The 15130-nt window shown below is 36.6% G+C and overlaps 1 protein-coding gene across 2 annotated transcripts; it reads left to right on the forward strand.

Annotated features, from left to right (window-relative positions):
• The first annotated feature begins 1143 nt into the window (after positions 1 to 1143).
• LOC127810113 (uridylate kinase PUMPKIN, chloroplastic) lies at positions 1144 to 14848 on the forward strand. Of its 2 annotated transcripts, none has more exons than XM_052349381.1 (7): positions 1144 to 1729; positions 2670 to 2817; positions 2920 to 2973; positions 12423 to 12514; positions 13605 to 13831; positions 14037 to 14213; positions 14331 to 14848. In XM_052349381.1, the coding sequence occupies exons 1-7, from the start codon at positions 1521 to 1523 to the stop codon at positions 14441 to 14443; spliced, it is 1020 nt and encodes a 339-aa protein (XP_052205341.1). In that variant the 5' UTR covers positions 1144 to 1520; the 3' UTR covers positions 14444 to 14848. The 2 variants fall into 2 exon arrangements, with proteins under 2 accessions (XP_052205341.1, XP_052205340.1); XM_052349380.1 differs by having other exon boundaries at positions 1145 to 1729; positions 2667 to 2817.
• Positions 14849 to 15130: the final 282 nt, after the last annotated feature.

The following is a 15130-nucleotide window of genomic DNA, read 5'->3' on the forward strand; positions in this document are numbered from 1 at the left end:
ATTTGATGCCTATTGTCAGCAGGCACAGTACAACTGCCAGCAACTTGGCAGTGTTCACATTGCTATTTGTTATTGAGTCCCTCAGCTCTTGCCCTCTTTCACTTTAGCCCCTTGCCTTCAAGTCTTTAGGTTTTAAAAAATTATACGTTAGCCTCATAACTTTAAAAAATTACACTTTTGTCCCCAATAACTTTGAACAAATTACATTTTTCCCTAATAACTTTGAAAAATTAAACTATGCCTCAATAAAAATTATACCTAAGTACATAAAAATTTTCAGGTATTACAGAAAATCCTTTGTTTTCTACACCACAGCACCTGTTTATGACACAATTGATCGACAATATATTTATATATTTAAAATCTAAAGCAACAACTGGGTTGCCTAAGAATTCTTCCTACAACCAAAAATTATTAAAGACTGTTTTAGGGCTTGTGGAGAAAGCAACCCCAATGCTTAAGTAAGAGGTTTACTTGAAAAAGTGTAAAGATGTAGAAAATGAAGTGTAGAGAATAATTCTACCAAAGCTAAAAAAAAGATATGAAAGTACCATTTGTTGGCCCTCATATAGCTCATTAGGGAGAATTATATATAAGCAATATTTGGGCTAATCGTCCTTGCGAGACCCTCATTGCTCGTGCCCTAGATTTTGGTAAAAGAGATAAATCACAGATGTGAAACTTTGTTTTACTGCACAGAATGATGGTCGAACTCACGACTCATCGGTGCGAACCCAATATATCACTTATATGACTGATTGGACCTATTCCCTGGGGGCATGATATAAGCAATCTTGGAATCATGACTAATGAATAACAACTAAATTCTGAAGGCATATCCTTTCAGATTGCTCTTAAATGCTCTTAAATACCTTGAGATTTAAGCGTGTTTTAGGGGCTAAAAGCATCATGGATTATAGTCAAAATTCACTAGGCTCGAGACGCGGAGGCTGAGATTGGCTTGTAGATTCCAAGGCCAATGGTAGCCCATGGGGTCCAAGGTCAAGAGTCACATGCATACTCTAATGTGGAAGATGGCCTGAAAACTCCAAGGCTGGGTGCACTCCATCCTGTCGAGACAAGACCCCAAGAAACAAGACTCTATGAGACTAATAAATTCCGAGAATCAAAATCGATCTCCAGTGATATGGCATGCATGTCTCACAATTATTTATCCCTTGGGAGCATAGCCATAAAGAATATTTTTTTTTGGCTCTCCATTCTTGGTTTCCCTCGCAAATGGCGGAGATATTTTACTGGGGAGTCACATTTTTCACGGGAAAACGAAAGAACATTATCCCAACTTCCCAGTATCCGCATTCCCTCACACAAAAAACAAGAAGAAAACGAGCCGAATCAGGAAGACCAGCAAAAGAAAAAGGAAAAAAGAAAAACCTTGGGAAAGTACACTCGAGGAGCGCAAAGCAAACGCAGAGCAGCCGTGGTCGGAGCTTGCCCTTTTTGGTGGATTTTACGGGGTCCTATCATCGATCGCCCCTTTTGTTGAGTTTCAGTCTCTGATGGCATTCTCGGCGCCCTTTAGCCGCTCAATTTTCTATTTGAACACGACGATGTCTTCTCAGCCATGTTCATCTTCACCCCGTCTCTTCAAATCCCACAGCCATAACCATAATTCGTCGACCATGGGTTATCAGAGCTCTTATGGACGACGGGCGATCAGTTGTTCCTCTCCTGAGATGGGTCACGCCCCAGATCCCCTGAAATGCAGGTATCAGTCGTCATCTTCCATTTTCTGTGCATATGTATTCGCTTGGATGTTTTTGATGGATTAAGAGGGATAATGGCTCGTTTCTCTACTCTGAACGGGATTATGCGTTTTTGTTAATTCTTTGCGTCAAACGAGAAGAATATTTAGGTGTATGTATGTTTTTATATCACCAGTTGTGGGTTTTGGGCGAGCTCACTACAGATGTTTATCCATTTTTTGACTGTTCGATTCCTGAAAGTTTACATTCATGTATATTATGTATTTAGCTTGTGATGGTTTTATTTGGGTAGTCTTGAAAAGTCTGGTTAAGATGTATTAATCAGCATAACGCTTGCTCACTGTGAAAGGAATTGTGCCTTTGTGGTGCGTGCTTGCTAAATTTTTTGTGAGACCATAAGATTATGCAGGTTTTGGTTTTTCAGTTCCTGTAATTTCTGATGTTCGATAACAGAGAGTTGCATGTATATTTTTACTTAGTTTATCATTTAAGTCTTAGTGTATTTTTGTGGTAGTCAAGACTATGGCTAAAACAGCGTATATGCGCATGAGTTTGGTTCAGCATGAAGTGGTATGCGTTTTCTGATATTGGATTCTTACAAATAGGGTGTGCTGAGTTTTTTGTTTGGGGATGACTGAAGCCCAAATAGGCAACGAGATGACATTTAGGAAAAACTATCGGGTTCATCTTTAGTTTAGTTCTTGCAAGGAGATAATAGCATCAAAAAAAGATGAATTGGTTGGTTTCAGTGTTATGTGTTTGGTTCTTCCTTGTATATTTATAAGATCTTGAGATTTTTGCATGTTTCTCCGTTAGGCAAGTTTGGGAATCGTATCCATGTTATGGTATGAATGAAATTATACATTTATAGACATACTGTTGATCTGTTGTGCCTCATTCTAGCATCTCACATCCACTTTATTAACTCATGTTTTTCAGCAGGCAACCTCCATTACCTTCAGTGGCTCCTTTTAATGTCACAATGAATGAAGTTGGCTTGTCAAAACAATCATACACATGGCGTAGGGTGTTGCTTAAAGTGAGTGGAGAAGCACTTGCTGGAGATCAAGCACAGAACATCGACCCAAAGGTTGCATATGAACAGATATGTTCATACACTGCTTTGTTCTTTTCTGGTAATTTTCATTTTCTGTTTAAGTCATCAGAATATGATGTATCTGTTGTAATATAGGTCACTATGGCTATTGCAAGGGAGGTTGCAGCTGTAACACGACTTGGCATTGAGGTAAACTCTCGTTGTAAATAGTGACAAACACTTTTCAGGCATGATGAAGGCTTAAGGATATACAAAAAAGGACTATTATCATATATATTATTTGAATGGACTTAAATATTGGTTTTTGACCTTTTTTAGTTGCAAAATAAGTACTTTTAGACTGTTGATCTAGAAATGTTCAGGACGGTATGTTTAATACTTAAGGAATTAGTTTACTTTCTAATGTTTCAGTTTTTTTCCTTTTTCTTGTTATTTTATTTTTGCTATTTGGATGAATTAGTCTTTGACACTGATAGGAATCAATCACTGAATAATTGTGAACAATCTCAAAGTAGATGCTATTGAAGATTTACAATAAATCGAATTAGGACAGATGTTGAAGGAAATGAGAAGAAGAAAGAAGAAATAGAGAAAAGAGAGAATTAGAGAAGGGGAGTTATAATAACAGAATTCTCTGCCCCTCTACATTATTGCACTACCTTTTATTTTTGCAAGACTCTCTTAGTCAAGCCACAAAACAGTGCACTTAACCAATCAACCTATCAGTTAGAACTAACAAAGCACAATGATTACTAACAAACCCAACAACCAAAGCTACCAGAGTACAACTCAGCAAGCAGAACTACATAACACGTGCCCTTAGTCCAAAAGTCTCTTGGGCATTCTCCTTTTCTGAAACTCCTCCTTTTACCCTCTTTCGTGCTTCTTTTTTGGTTGATTTTTTAATTGTTTTATAGTAAAAAAAGATCAGTTATTTTGTACCCTAATACTAAAACACACCCATCTATTACATAAATATCTTGGAGGGTTGTAGAAGAGAATGATTCAGTATTTGGTCATGATTTTTTGACATGGGATGTTGTTGCTAGTATAGCTAGAGTTGAAGAGTCTAGATTTAATATTAAAAGCAAAGGAGGCAATGCAACAACTGGAACAACGGCTTCAATTTCTCATCCATGACCAGTGTTGGTTGAAGAAGTCAATTTCATTGCACAGGTGAGGTGAGGAAGATGATGAGAACTATGACTCTAATGATGAAGATAACTTTCTTAATCTTAACTAAATAATGGAAAATGAATTAAAAGACCCTCTTTTGTTCTCTTCTAGCATGAATTTTTGTTCTTAATAATATTATCTAGTAATTTGGTTGCAGTTACTATATTATCTACTTATTTTTTCTAACATTTGCGCTTTGTTTCGATTGAGCGGTGCTTGCACTTAAGCTCTAGAAGGCCTTTACACTTGAGTGCACTTATAGCCTTTTAAAACACTGGGAGCAATGTAAGCTCAACCCATCATTGTTTCTTTTTGTCACTTTCTTTCTCCCATGACTAGATGAAGTATTGTTTTTCTTCTAAGATCTTATCTCCAAAACTTGAAGTTCTCATCAACTCTAGTAAAGGTATGCAATTTTAATTGAATCAGACAACAGGTGCAATTCTAGGAAAGTCTGAAAACTTGTTATGGGGTTGATTGAAATTATTGTTTGTCCTTTTTTTGTTGGCTGACTTATGTTTATATCTTTTGCTCATTGATTTTGTAATTGAGTAAAGAACATTGATTTTGGATTGCAGGCTGTTTTGATGGAAAGGAGAAACAACAAATTACACCCAAAAATCACTTCTTCCCTCTAAAGTAAATTATAAAATTACCAATAGAGCTTTTAACAAATTGCCAAAACCAAGTAGACCCAAAAAATATTTGCACCATTCTTGATATAAGAAGGAAACTCATGACAAATCTCCCTTTCACAACGTGGAGTCCACCATGACCATACCAACAACCTTACAACAATTCCAAGCAATCATCTCCAACTCCAATAATCCTGGCAACGCCATCATTACCCACTTTTACTTCACCAAGTCACCTTCAATATATGATAAGGTCTTTGTTGGAAGTGGCATGAATGGAGGAACCGCTATCAAAAATCCAACTAGAGTCTTCACAAATATGGTTGATCTCAACCTCTCTACAAAGTAGAAGAAAGTCCACTGAAACAATGGCAATTCTATCTATCTCACCCATTCTTTTCTTTGCACTTTGTTCCATTTTGTACGGTATGTCTTTATGTGCCCCTTCTTGCAGCAAGCAAGACACACTTTCTTTCCTTGTTTTAATTTCTAATCAAATTAATTTCTATTTTTAATTTAATAAAATTTTATAATTGTAAAATGAATCTTGGTCTGGAATCAAAGAAAAATATTAAAAAAGTCTTGGATTTGCTCCTGGACTTGTCACGATTCTATGGAGCTCTGCTTTTACCTCTTCTATTTTCTATGACAAGAATTTCTTTTTAAGATGAGGAGCCACTGTCTCCTTGTTTTTTCATTTTTAGTAAATTCCCCTTGACCAAACTCATAGACAGTCTCATTAGGAGTTGACCTGGTGACAAAAACTGAGAAAATCCCCCAGCTATCTGGCAAGTAACCCAAAAGCCATAATGTCTGCACTTCATTATCAAAAGTGATTTTCTTTTATGCCAATTGATTCATAAAGCCATGAATTCATTCAAGTGATTAATAATAGGAGCTCCATCTTTGTACTTTAAATTCATAAGTTTCATAATAAGATACAATTTACTTCAACCTGCTTTTAGGGCATACCACTCTAATTTCTTGATTGGGTAGGTCTTCTATTTTCCCTTTCCATACATGATAGTTTCTACCATTCAAACTATTCTACTGGAAAATCACATCACTAATCATCAATAAGTATCACAAACAATCCCTTCTTGCATTACAGAAAATCCAATAGCCATCACCAACAGTGGTGGAAACTGTAACAAGAGAAGTGGAGAAATCTCACCAAAAACAGCAATCTGTCAAGCACAAAATGCCACTATAGAAATTAACAAATGACGATCAAATAGTCCACAATGTGGAACCACATCCCCATCAAACCTGCAAAATTTTAGTCAAATTAGAGCACAAAATGCCACCTGATTGAAGCGATCAAATTCATTGCTCAACATAATTTTCTTTATTTTTGGGGTTCCCTCTCTAAAACTTCTCCCACACACTATTCACAGCAAGACCAAGTTAAGTTCATGGTGACTAATTTGCAAAACCTAATGGAGTCCTTGGAAGAAAGATTTGAGTAAGCATCACGGAGTAGTTAAATCATTGGAGAGCAAGTTAGATCCTTCGATAGATGGATTGGCTAAAAGACTTGATAGGTTCTTGCAGATGTTTTCCAGAATTCTGCAAATCAACTTGTCAAGAGACTTTCTACTGAAGGAGAATGTTGATTCAATTTTGGAAGACAATGAGTCCCAATTGAAAGAAGATGAACAACCTGCCAAATCTATATAAGAAAGCTTGAATGTTGAATCCCCATCCCAAGATGGGAATGCTAATATTTATCAACCTAGTTCAGGATATGTGCTAGCTGTAACACTAAGATTGGTTATGGAAGATTCCTGAATTGCATGTGTGTAGTTTGGCATTCAGAATGTTTCAGGTGCCATGCTTATAATCAACCAATTTGCGATTATGAGTTTTCTATGCTTGGGAATTATCCTTATCACAAGTCTTGCTACAAGGAGCACTATCACCCAAAATGTGACATCTACAAGCATTTTATACCAACAAATGTTGCTGGATTAATTGAATATAGAGTGCATCCTTTCTGGGTCCAAAAGTACTGTCCTTTTCATGAGCATGATGGGACTCCTCGGTGCTGTAGCTGTGAGCGAATGGACCCAAGGGAAACAAGATATGTCGCGCTAGATGATGGTTGAAAGCTCTGCCTAGAGTGTCTCGACTCGGCAATAATGGAAACTAATGAGTGTCAACCCCTTTATCTTGATATGCAAGAATTTTATGAAGAAATTGAAGTGGTTGATAAAAATTTCCTTGAAGATGCACCCAGATAACAATACTTGGGAATTTTTGCCAAATCTCCTAGCTCAATTTCCTCGAGTTTCTCGGTTCCTTTAATTTTCTTGAGGACAAGAAAATTTTGAAGGGGAGAGAAATGTCGGTAATTAGAGAATTAGGAGATAAGCAGGGTAGTTGAGTATTGGAGGGTTATTTTTATAGTTATGTAGTAGTGGAGTGCTATTTTATAGTTGTGTAGTAATGGTAACTGCTGTAAATAGCTATTGGGATAGCTCTATATAAAGGTATACCACAGTATGCTGAGATTATCAAGCAATTATATTGAAGTTCTCTCATTTTCTTTCTATCTATTCTTTATTTCCCTCTGTTATTCTCTCTATTTTCTCCCTAAATTCTCTCATTTCTCTCTATTCTTTGTTTCCCTCTGTTCTTCTCTCTGTTTTTGTCACAACCCCAAGGATAGATTAGTAATAGGCTGCTGTAGTGTATTTCTCTTTTGGTTGTACTATAGGCTGCTATGGTGTTGTACCTTCAATTTACAGCCTAGAAATAGGCTAAGGTAGTTAGAGAATGCATGTTTTTGAATGGTAATTGAATCTCAGGTTTCCCTCTCATTGATTCTCTCTCAATTTCCTCTCTGATTTCCCTATTCTTCCCTCCCAATTCTCTGTTGTCTCTCTTGATCACCTGTGTTCCCTCTCATTTTTGTCTGATATCACTCTCTTTCTGTTCTAATTCTCCCTATCTTGCTGTTTTATCTTTTTTGATTTCTCCTAAATTCCATTCTAAACCCTAAGGTTTCTTTAGGTACATGACAAATTGGTATCAGAGTCGACGATTCTCAGTTGTGATTGCGAAAATTTTTAGCAGTCGAACAAGACAAAGAAAATTCAGGTGATTTTTGGTTGTTAAACCAGAAGCTGATGCGGAGGCAACTTGTAAGAGGCTGAACTAAGTTGATTAAATCACAGGAAGTTGCAAATTCCGGTGATCGCGGCAACAAGAAGAACTAGGTGAATTCTGGCGATATCGATAGCAAGCAGGGTTAGGTAACTTCTGGCAATCTAGGTAGCGAAACAAGGTTAGGCGACACAATAATTTCGATCTGACATTGTAACTAAGTAGAGTAGCTGATTCTTTGATGGCGAAGTAGAGCAGGCAATTTCTAGAGCTGATCGAGTTACAGGAGGCAATTTGGGGAGCCAAGTTAGAGGCAACTCTCAGGCTACCGTTTTCTCAAATCCAATTGTGATAGAGGCTGATTCTGGATTGCTGAGGTTAGATCTAAGTAATTCATAGAAGCAATTTCAAACAAGGTGGATTAGGTTTTCTGAAATTAGATTCAGGTTCGATTGAACTAGAATCAGTTTAGAGGCGATCTCTAGAGGTTGTAACAGGACCGATTGAGTCATAGGAGGCTATCGAGCAGTTCCTTGGCCTTCAACTATTCCTGCTCATGAGATTTCTACCATGGCTAACAGCACACACATGAAACAATTTGAGTCTCAATTGCAGCAGAAGAATGCTACAGTTTCAGTTGGATACAACATAAATCATGAGGCGGTCAACTAGAATCATGAGACATGCAAAAAGAAGTTTGAAAGTACACTCAGTCAGATATGCGAGGAAGTCGACGGTGTGTTATGCGAGCAGATGCAGGAGTTTGTGTTGATGTTGTTTCAGATGTATCAGGTTAGTATTTTGGTTGAATTCTTTTATAAGTTGGGAGGCGATATCTCAAATGACTATCTCAGAAGTTCTAATCAAGGGATGATTGGTTTTAGCAATCAATCATCAGGATTGAATGACTGTAACATAGAACTTTTGGAGGAGAAAATTGTAGAAAGTGAATTGTTGGAATATGCCGGCCAACAGAAAGAAAAAGATGCTGACAAATTAACATTGGATCAGGAAAATTTGATGGAAGGACCAACCGCTTGTGCAGATATTGGTGCTGGAGTCCTTCCTTAGATTTCAGATGTACCGGAAACTGAGGAACAATCAGATTTGGAACAAAGCATTGATTCATTAGATATGCTGGTTTTAAAGTAGGTCAACGCTGTGAGTGTTGATGCCTGTGACAGTGATTCTAGGTTGGATCAAGTCTTTAACGCTCCACATGCAGTCAAAGAAGTTCTGAGACTAGAGGAAGACAGTCTGCCTATTTGGAATTTTTCTACTGCAGTTGAGGATTTAGCTAGACAATCCTCTGGGTTCAAAACAGCCAACATTGAAAATGATGAGATGAGGGGAGCATATGTAAACAGAGATTGTGTTCCATCACTAGCTTTTTTTGGGGTAACTGGTCAGATGTGTGAATTTCAGGGTGATCATCATTTGAAGGCTTTAGGTTTGCAGGTTTCAATTGCTAACTATGATAGGGAGTGGCTGAATTCATTAAAGGCACTTGACTTGGACATATTAACAGATTTTGGCACCAAATTGGATCCTCGGACCTGCGAGTACCAACAATCTTGATTGGGTAGCTATTGTAAACCCAAGGGAAATGGTCTATTACACCTTGGAGGTAGATGCAGCCTTGACTGCAATTGTACAAGCTGTGGTAACAACCTGTGGTTTTATTCTAGTGGATGAGAACATAAGAGTGAAGAGGAATAGGCCTAGATGGAGAAAGAAAGAAAGAGGAATAAACCAAATAGAGAAAACTGGGATTGTATGAAGAGCATTGGCCACTCGCTGGAAGTTCTTGGGGACAAGAACTCTTTTAGGGGGGGGGGGGGGGGTATTGTCACGACCCCAAGGATCCCCAGGGATAGATTAGTAATAGGCTGTTGTAGTGTATTTATCTTTTGGTTGTACTATAGGCTGCTGTGGTGTTCTACCTTCGGTTTACAGCCTATAAATAGGCTAAGGTAGTTAGAGATTGCATCTTTTTGAATTGTAATTGAATCTCAAGTTTCCCCCTCATTGATTCTCTCTCAATTTCCTCTCTGATTTCTCTATTCTTCCCTCCCAATTCCCTGTTGTCTCTCTCGATCAACTCTGTTCTCCCTCTCTCTTTTTGCTCTAATTCTCCCCATCTAGCTGTTATATCTTCTCGTTTCTCCCAAATTTCATTCTAAACCCTAGGGTAACCCTAGGTACATGACAATTTTCTCCATAAATTCTCTCATTTCTCCCTCTCTTTCTTTCTTCTTTCATCACCGTCAACTAAAAATTCTAGATTCAAAACCTAGGGTCCTGACAGTTGTCAATAGAGAGGTTTAAATTGATGTCATTTGAAATTTGTAATTTGAAATATTTACAAATTTTGTCATTTGAAATGATACCTACATAGATCTCATTTCAAATTCTTCAATTTTTAAGTTCCCAATTCACTTATATTTCTTTTAGGTCCAAATCTAGGGTGCATTTGGACCCAAATCCAAATACTTTCTGCAAAGATACATCCAAACAATAAGCGTGGAATTTCAAATTCCAAATTTCAAATGATGGGGTAAAATGAACATATCCAAACACAATAAAGGGCTATCTCATTCAGTAACATGATCTGGTTTTAATTGTAATGTTTATTTTTTTATATGATAATTGAGGTTTTTGAGTGATTTACATATTCATGATATTGTTTTTCATTGTGGTTCTATTTGATCTGACCATTGAACATGCACTTCGGAATTTGGAAGGTGTGCTTATGCTCTATCATAAGCATATTGTTTTTCATTGTTTACAAATACTACTCTTTCCTGGTCCTAGAAATGCAGGCACTGCATTGGGTATGACCTCATGTTTGTGAGCTATCAGCTTATCATATCATATGTTTGCTGCAAGAGATAAGGGGTTTTATGTTTACTATAAGAAAAAAGGGTAAGAATGTGTTTGCATATAGCCTGCCATTTATGGAAACACTTTTTAGCTGTTGGGTTCAATGGCCATGTAAGTTAAGTTTCTTACTCTTTAATTGACGATTTTGGGTGTATTCAGTATAGCAGTCCAATGGTCAAGTTGACAAGCTCTCTCTCACACACACATGCATTAATTAAGACACTAATTTCTTTTTAAAGGTCTCGCTAGTCTATTATCTGCAATCTGTATACTGAAAAAGCTGTGACAAATGCTTGTCACATATTTGGAACCTTGGTTGGTATCCATTTGTCATACCTAGTGGGTTTGGGTGTGCAAAGGCCAAACCTTGGGTGTTTGGATGTAATTTAAGTTTGGGTAAATTACTATTTCTCCCTTCAGGTTAGGTGAAATTCGTGATCACACCCTTGTATTTTGGAAACACTCCTATTGCCCTCTTACGTTTCAATTCCATCAGTATCCTTTAATGGAAATTAGGAAAGGACTATATTGTCCATCCTTATTAACAAGGTATATATCGGTTAAATTACTATTTCCCTTTGAGCTTAGGTGAAATTCATATATTCCTGTGCTTTGGAAATACCTTTATTACCCCCTATGTTTCAATTTTGTTAGTATCCTTTAATAGAAATTAGGAAAAAACTATATTGCCCGCCCTTATAAACAAAGTATATATGATTCATACAATTTTGTATGAATTGTATGAAAATTATATATCTGTAAGATGTTTAAATTTATTATATCATCCTTTAGCATAATATTTTATATATTTTTATCAAAATAAATTAATTATATACTATAATCAGAATATATATGGACATACCTAAGTTTCTTATAGTCAATATCATATTTAACTACTTCTCATCAATTTTCTCTTCTTTTTTTTAATATATATTTTTCTCGTTAAGAAAAAATATTTATTCCATTTTTTCCATTTTCCTTGCCAAGATTAAATATTTATGTGTAAAGTTTATCTATAGATATTTTTTTCTTTAAATTTATGTTTTCAAATTTATGCATATATATATATATATATATTAGAGGAGTAGCTATGTGTAAAAAAAATAAAAAATTATTAATAATTTTTTTGATGATTATATTTTACTTTTTAATTTGTTTAGACAAAATTTTAAATAAAATAAGTTGAGTTTAAATAAAATTTAAAATTTTAAATATATTAGAGAAGTTTAAAATAAGTTGCGTAAAGTTAAAATTTTGTTAATATAATTTTTTTGTTTAATTTTTTTTACCACTTTTCTTTTTTTCCTATTAAAAAGAAGGGCATTTGTGGGATTATTGGTAATTTATTTTGGAGCCCATTTGTCATGTCAGCAATCTACTAACTAGTATTGGTGGAATTGAAACGTAGGAAGGTAATAGGGGTGTTTTCAAAACACTGGGATGTTGATCATGAATTTCACCTAACCTCATGGAGGAAGTAGTAATTTACCCTTTTTAAGTTTTTTCCCTCATGCCACATGACCTAATTTCAAAGTTAATATTGATTTAAGGGTTGTTCCTAGTGCACGAGGTTCCCCGTTTTGTGATGATCATAATGATCGTAGTTGTACACAACCTCTCTCTTGCTTTTTTGTGAGGAGATGTCCACAATTTGAACCTGTGACCTTCTAGTCATAAAGAAGCAACCTTGCCTTTGTGTGGTACAATGCCTGCCCTCTCAAAGTTAATTGTGATTGGTAAAATTAAAATAAAATAAGGACATGTGCCCTCATAATCCAAAACTTCTCATTGGGTGTCATACCATATTGTCTGAGTTGACATTGGCTAATATTTCAGGTTGCAGTTGTTGTTGGTGGGGGAAACATCTTTCGTGGATCCTCTTGGGCAGGATGTAGTGGCCTTGACCGGTCATCTGCCGATTACATTGGGTATCCATCCCACTTATCTTTAATGCTTTTATATCTTATGAAAACTTCCATCTTATTCACAGTGGTTCAAAGGTTATCAAAGACATTGATGTTTCTCAAATTGTCTGAGTAAAGCTGGTCAAACTTGAACTTACAAAATTTTTCACACAAAAGGAAAAATATAAACAATGAGATGTCAATGGAGATTATGAATTGGTTGTAATTGAATGTTTACTGCACTTAAGAAGTTGAAACCTTGGAGATTATTACAGAACTTGAATTGAAGTTCTATGAACCTGTAGGTTGGGGATTGAATCTTGAATTTGTGTTCAGTTGGGAATCTTGTATGCTGCAAATGTAGTATTGCATTTGTGCTTCTTGAGTGTTGATCCATATTTTGTTTACAGAACTTTTCTTGTACGTCCATGTGCATGAGTTGCATGCAGGGGTGGGCATTTGCTCATTGGCCTACCCAATTTGCTCAAGCCTTCTCAAATTTTGTCGGTTTTGGGAAAATGTACAATGTGACAAGGTTAATTCTGCGCATAAATGTAGGCCTAATAAGGTTAAAGGGATGGTGGTTTTTCTTTTTTGGTGGATTAATGGAATGGGGTTGGGATGATTTTTAAAAGCTGGACACCTTGGCATGGCAGGCCCTTGATTTTATATGTTTCATCTGTTTTATATAAACATTTGTATGTGTTATTTTCAATATGAATTACTATTATCTGGTTATATAATAAATGTGTATGGTCTTTTGATTTATTGAAAAAAATTGTATATGAAATTTGAACCATAATATTTAATTAAAACAAATATACCAAAACAACTAAAGTCTGACATAGGATACGATTGCCCTTGAGTAGAGAATATGGCCATGGATAGGGATGGCAGGCTACAAGTCTAGAAATTCATTTAGCAACCCTACCTAGTGAGATTAAGGCTTGTGGGGATTGTTGTTGGTTGGGTTTGGGAGAATTGAAAGGCTCTATACTCAAAAACGATGGTTGTTGCAACTACTCTTGTCAATTTTATCCATATATTGAAATCAGCTGAGGTTTTGTTCCACGTTTTTCTTTGGCTCACTGCTCTAGTTAAACTTCCTTGACAGGATGTTGGCTACTGTTATGAATGCCATCTTTCTTCAGGCAACAATGGAGAGCATTGGCATCCCCACTCGAGTGCAGACTGCATTTCGCATGTCTGAAGTTGCTGAACCATACATACGTAGAAGGGCGGTTAGACATTTAGAGAAAGGGAGGGTTGTGATTTTTGCAGCTGGAACGGGAAACCCATTCTTCACTACAGACACTGCTGCAGCCCTTCGTTGTGCAGAGAGTAAGTTATATATGTTCTCTGTATTCCTATGCTATCCAGTAGGATTCAGCAACCATATCCTTGTGGGATGCAGTAGGATTTTCAAAAACCCATTCATATGTTTCAGATCCAACTTTGTAAGAACATTCTGAGAGGTAGAACTATTTTCTTGTCCGTACTTCATAGTAATTCTAAACCAACATTGGATTCTCTACTGTTTGTCCAGTTAATGCAGAGGTGATGCTGAAAGGCACGAATGTTGATGGGGTGTACGACGATAATCCCAGGTGTAATCCAAATGCTCGCCTTCTTGAAAGTCTCACTTATCAAGACGTGATATCAAGGGATCTTTCAGTGATGGATATGACCGCCATTACGTTATGCCAAGAGAATAAGATCCCTGGTATGCCCTGACCAGACAAGTTATCTTCATTGGTCTCTTGACTCTTTTAACTCTCTTCCTAGGTTTTAGGAAGAAGCGCGCGCACTAATTGTGGTTTCCTCTCTTTTGGCTGTTTAGTCGTCGTCTTCAATCTTAACAAGGCGGGTAACATCTCGAAAGCTATTCTAGGAGAGAGGGTGGGCACGTTGATTGGAGGGACAATGAATTCTGAGCCGGCAAGGACGACATGAGGCATGCAGGAGGATGTGTTTTTGTTTGGCTCTATCCTGCTGTTGCTGGTATCGTTTTTGGGGTGCCTTCCATTTTGGTGCTTAGAGTTGTGGGACAATTGTGCATTTGAGTCATGTGCAGGTCTCAGCCAGCCGTGAGGGAGTTAATACTGATAGATCATGAAGTTGAGACTTGAGACGGTGCTTGAATATTTAGTTGAGCAGAGCATCCATGCAGTGCTTGCCCACGTGTTGAACTTGCCAAGGCTTAAGGGGCTATTTTTAGTTTAAAAAAAAACATTATTCAAAACAATTATTTTTTAGATTTCTATATTTTATTTTCCAGTTCATCCTAAGTGTTTTTTCTTTTTCATATAAAATATAGGAAACACATTGAACTGTTAAATAGAGTTATTTTTTCTTTTATCTGGTGTTGTACCACTCAGAATGAGGGGAATTTAAAAGTTTTTTTTCCCATTCTTTTCGAAGTAAGGTTAGGAGGGAGGTTATTTCGGGAGAAAGGCATTTTTTGGTGAATGGACTCTTTAATCGACCGTAATCTTTTACAAGAGAGGTTCTTTTCGGAATATAAAATTCTTTTCAAAGAGAGTTTATTTTCGAATTAGATAGAATTCTCTCCGGATTGTGTAGAATCTATTCGGAGAAAGCTTCTCTTGGACTCCGGATTGAATAGAATCTTTTTTGGAG

The sequence above is a fragment of the Diospyros lotus genome, chromosome 9 (assembly GCF_014633365.1).
Source record: "Diospyros lotus cultivar Yz01 chromosome 9, ASM1463336v1, whole genome shotgun sequence".
Classification (NCBI taxonomy): domain Eukaryota; kingdom Viridiplantae; phylum Streptophyta; class Magnoliopsida; order Ericales; family Ebenaceae; genus Diospyros; species Diospyros lotus.

Excerpts from the sequence above, each read along its gene's own strand:
- LOC127810113 (XM_052349380.1), top strand. The coding sequence starts at position 1,521 with ATGGCATTCTCGGCGCCCTTTAGCCGCTCAATTTTCTATTTGAACACG. Across the intron at positions 1,730-2,666 it reads CCAGATCCCCTGAAATGCAG|CAGGCAACCTCCATTACCTT; the intron begins GTATCAGTCGTC and ends CATGTTTTTCAG. Across the intron at positions 2,974-12,422 it reads TAACACGACTTGGCATTGAG|GTTGCAGTTGTTGTTGGTGG; the intron begins GTAAACTCTCGT and ends CTAATATTTCAG.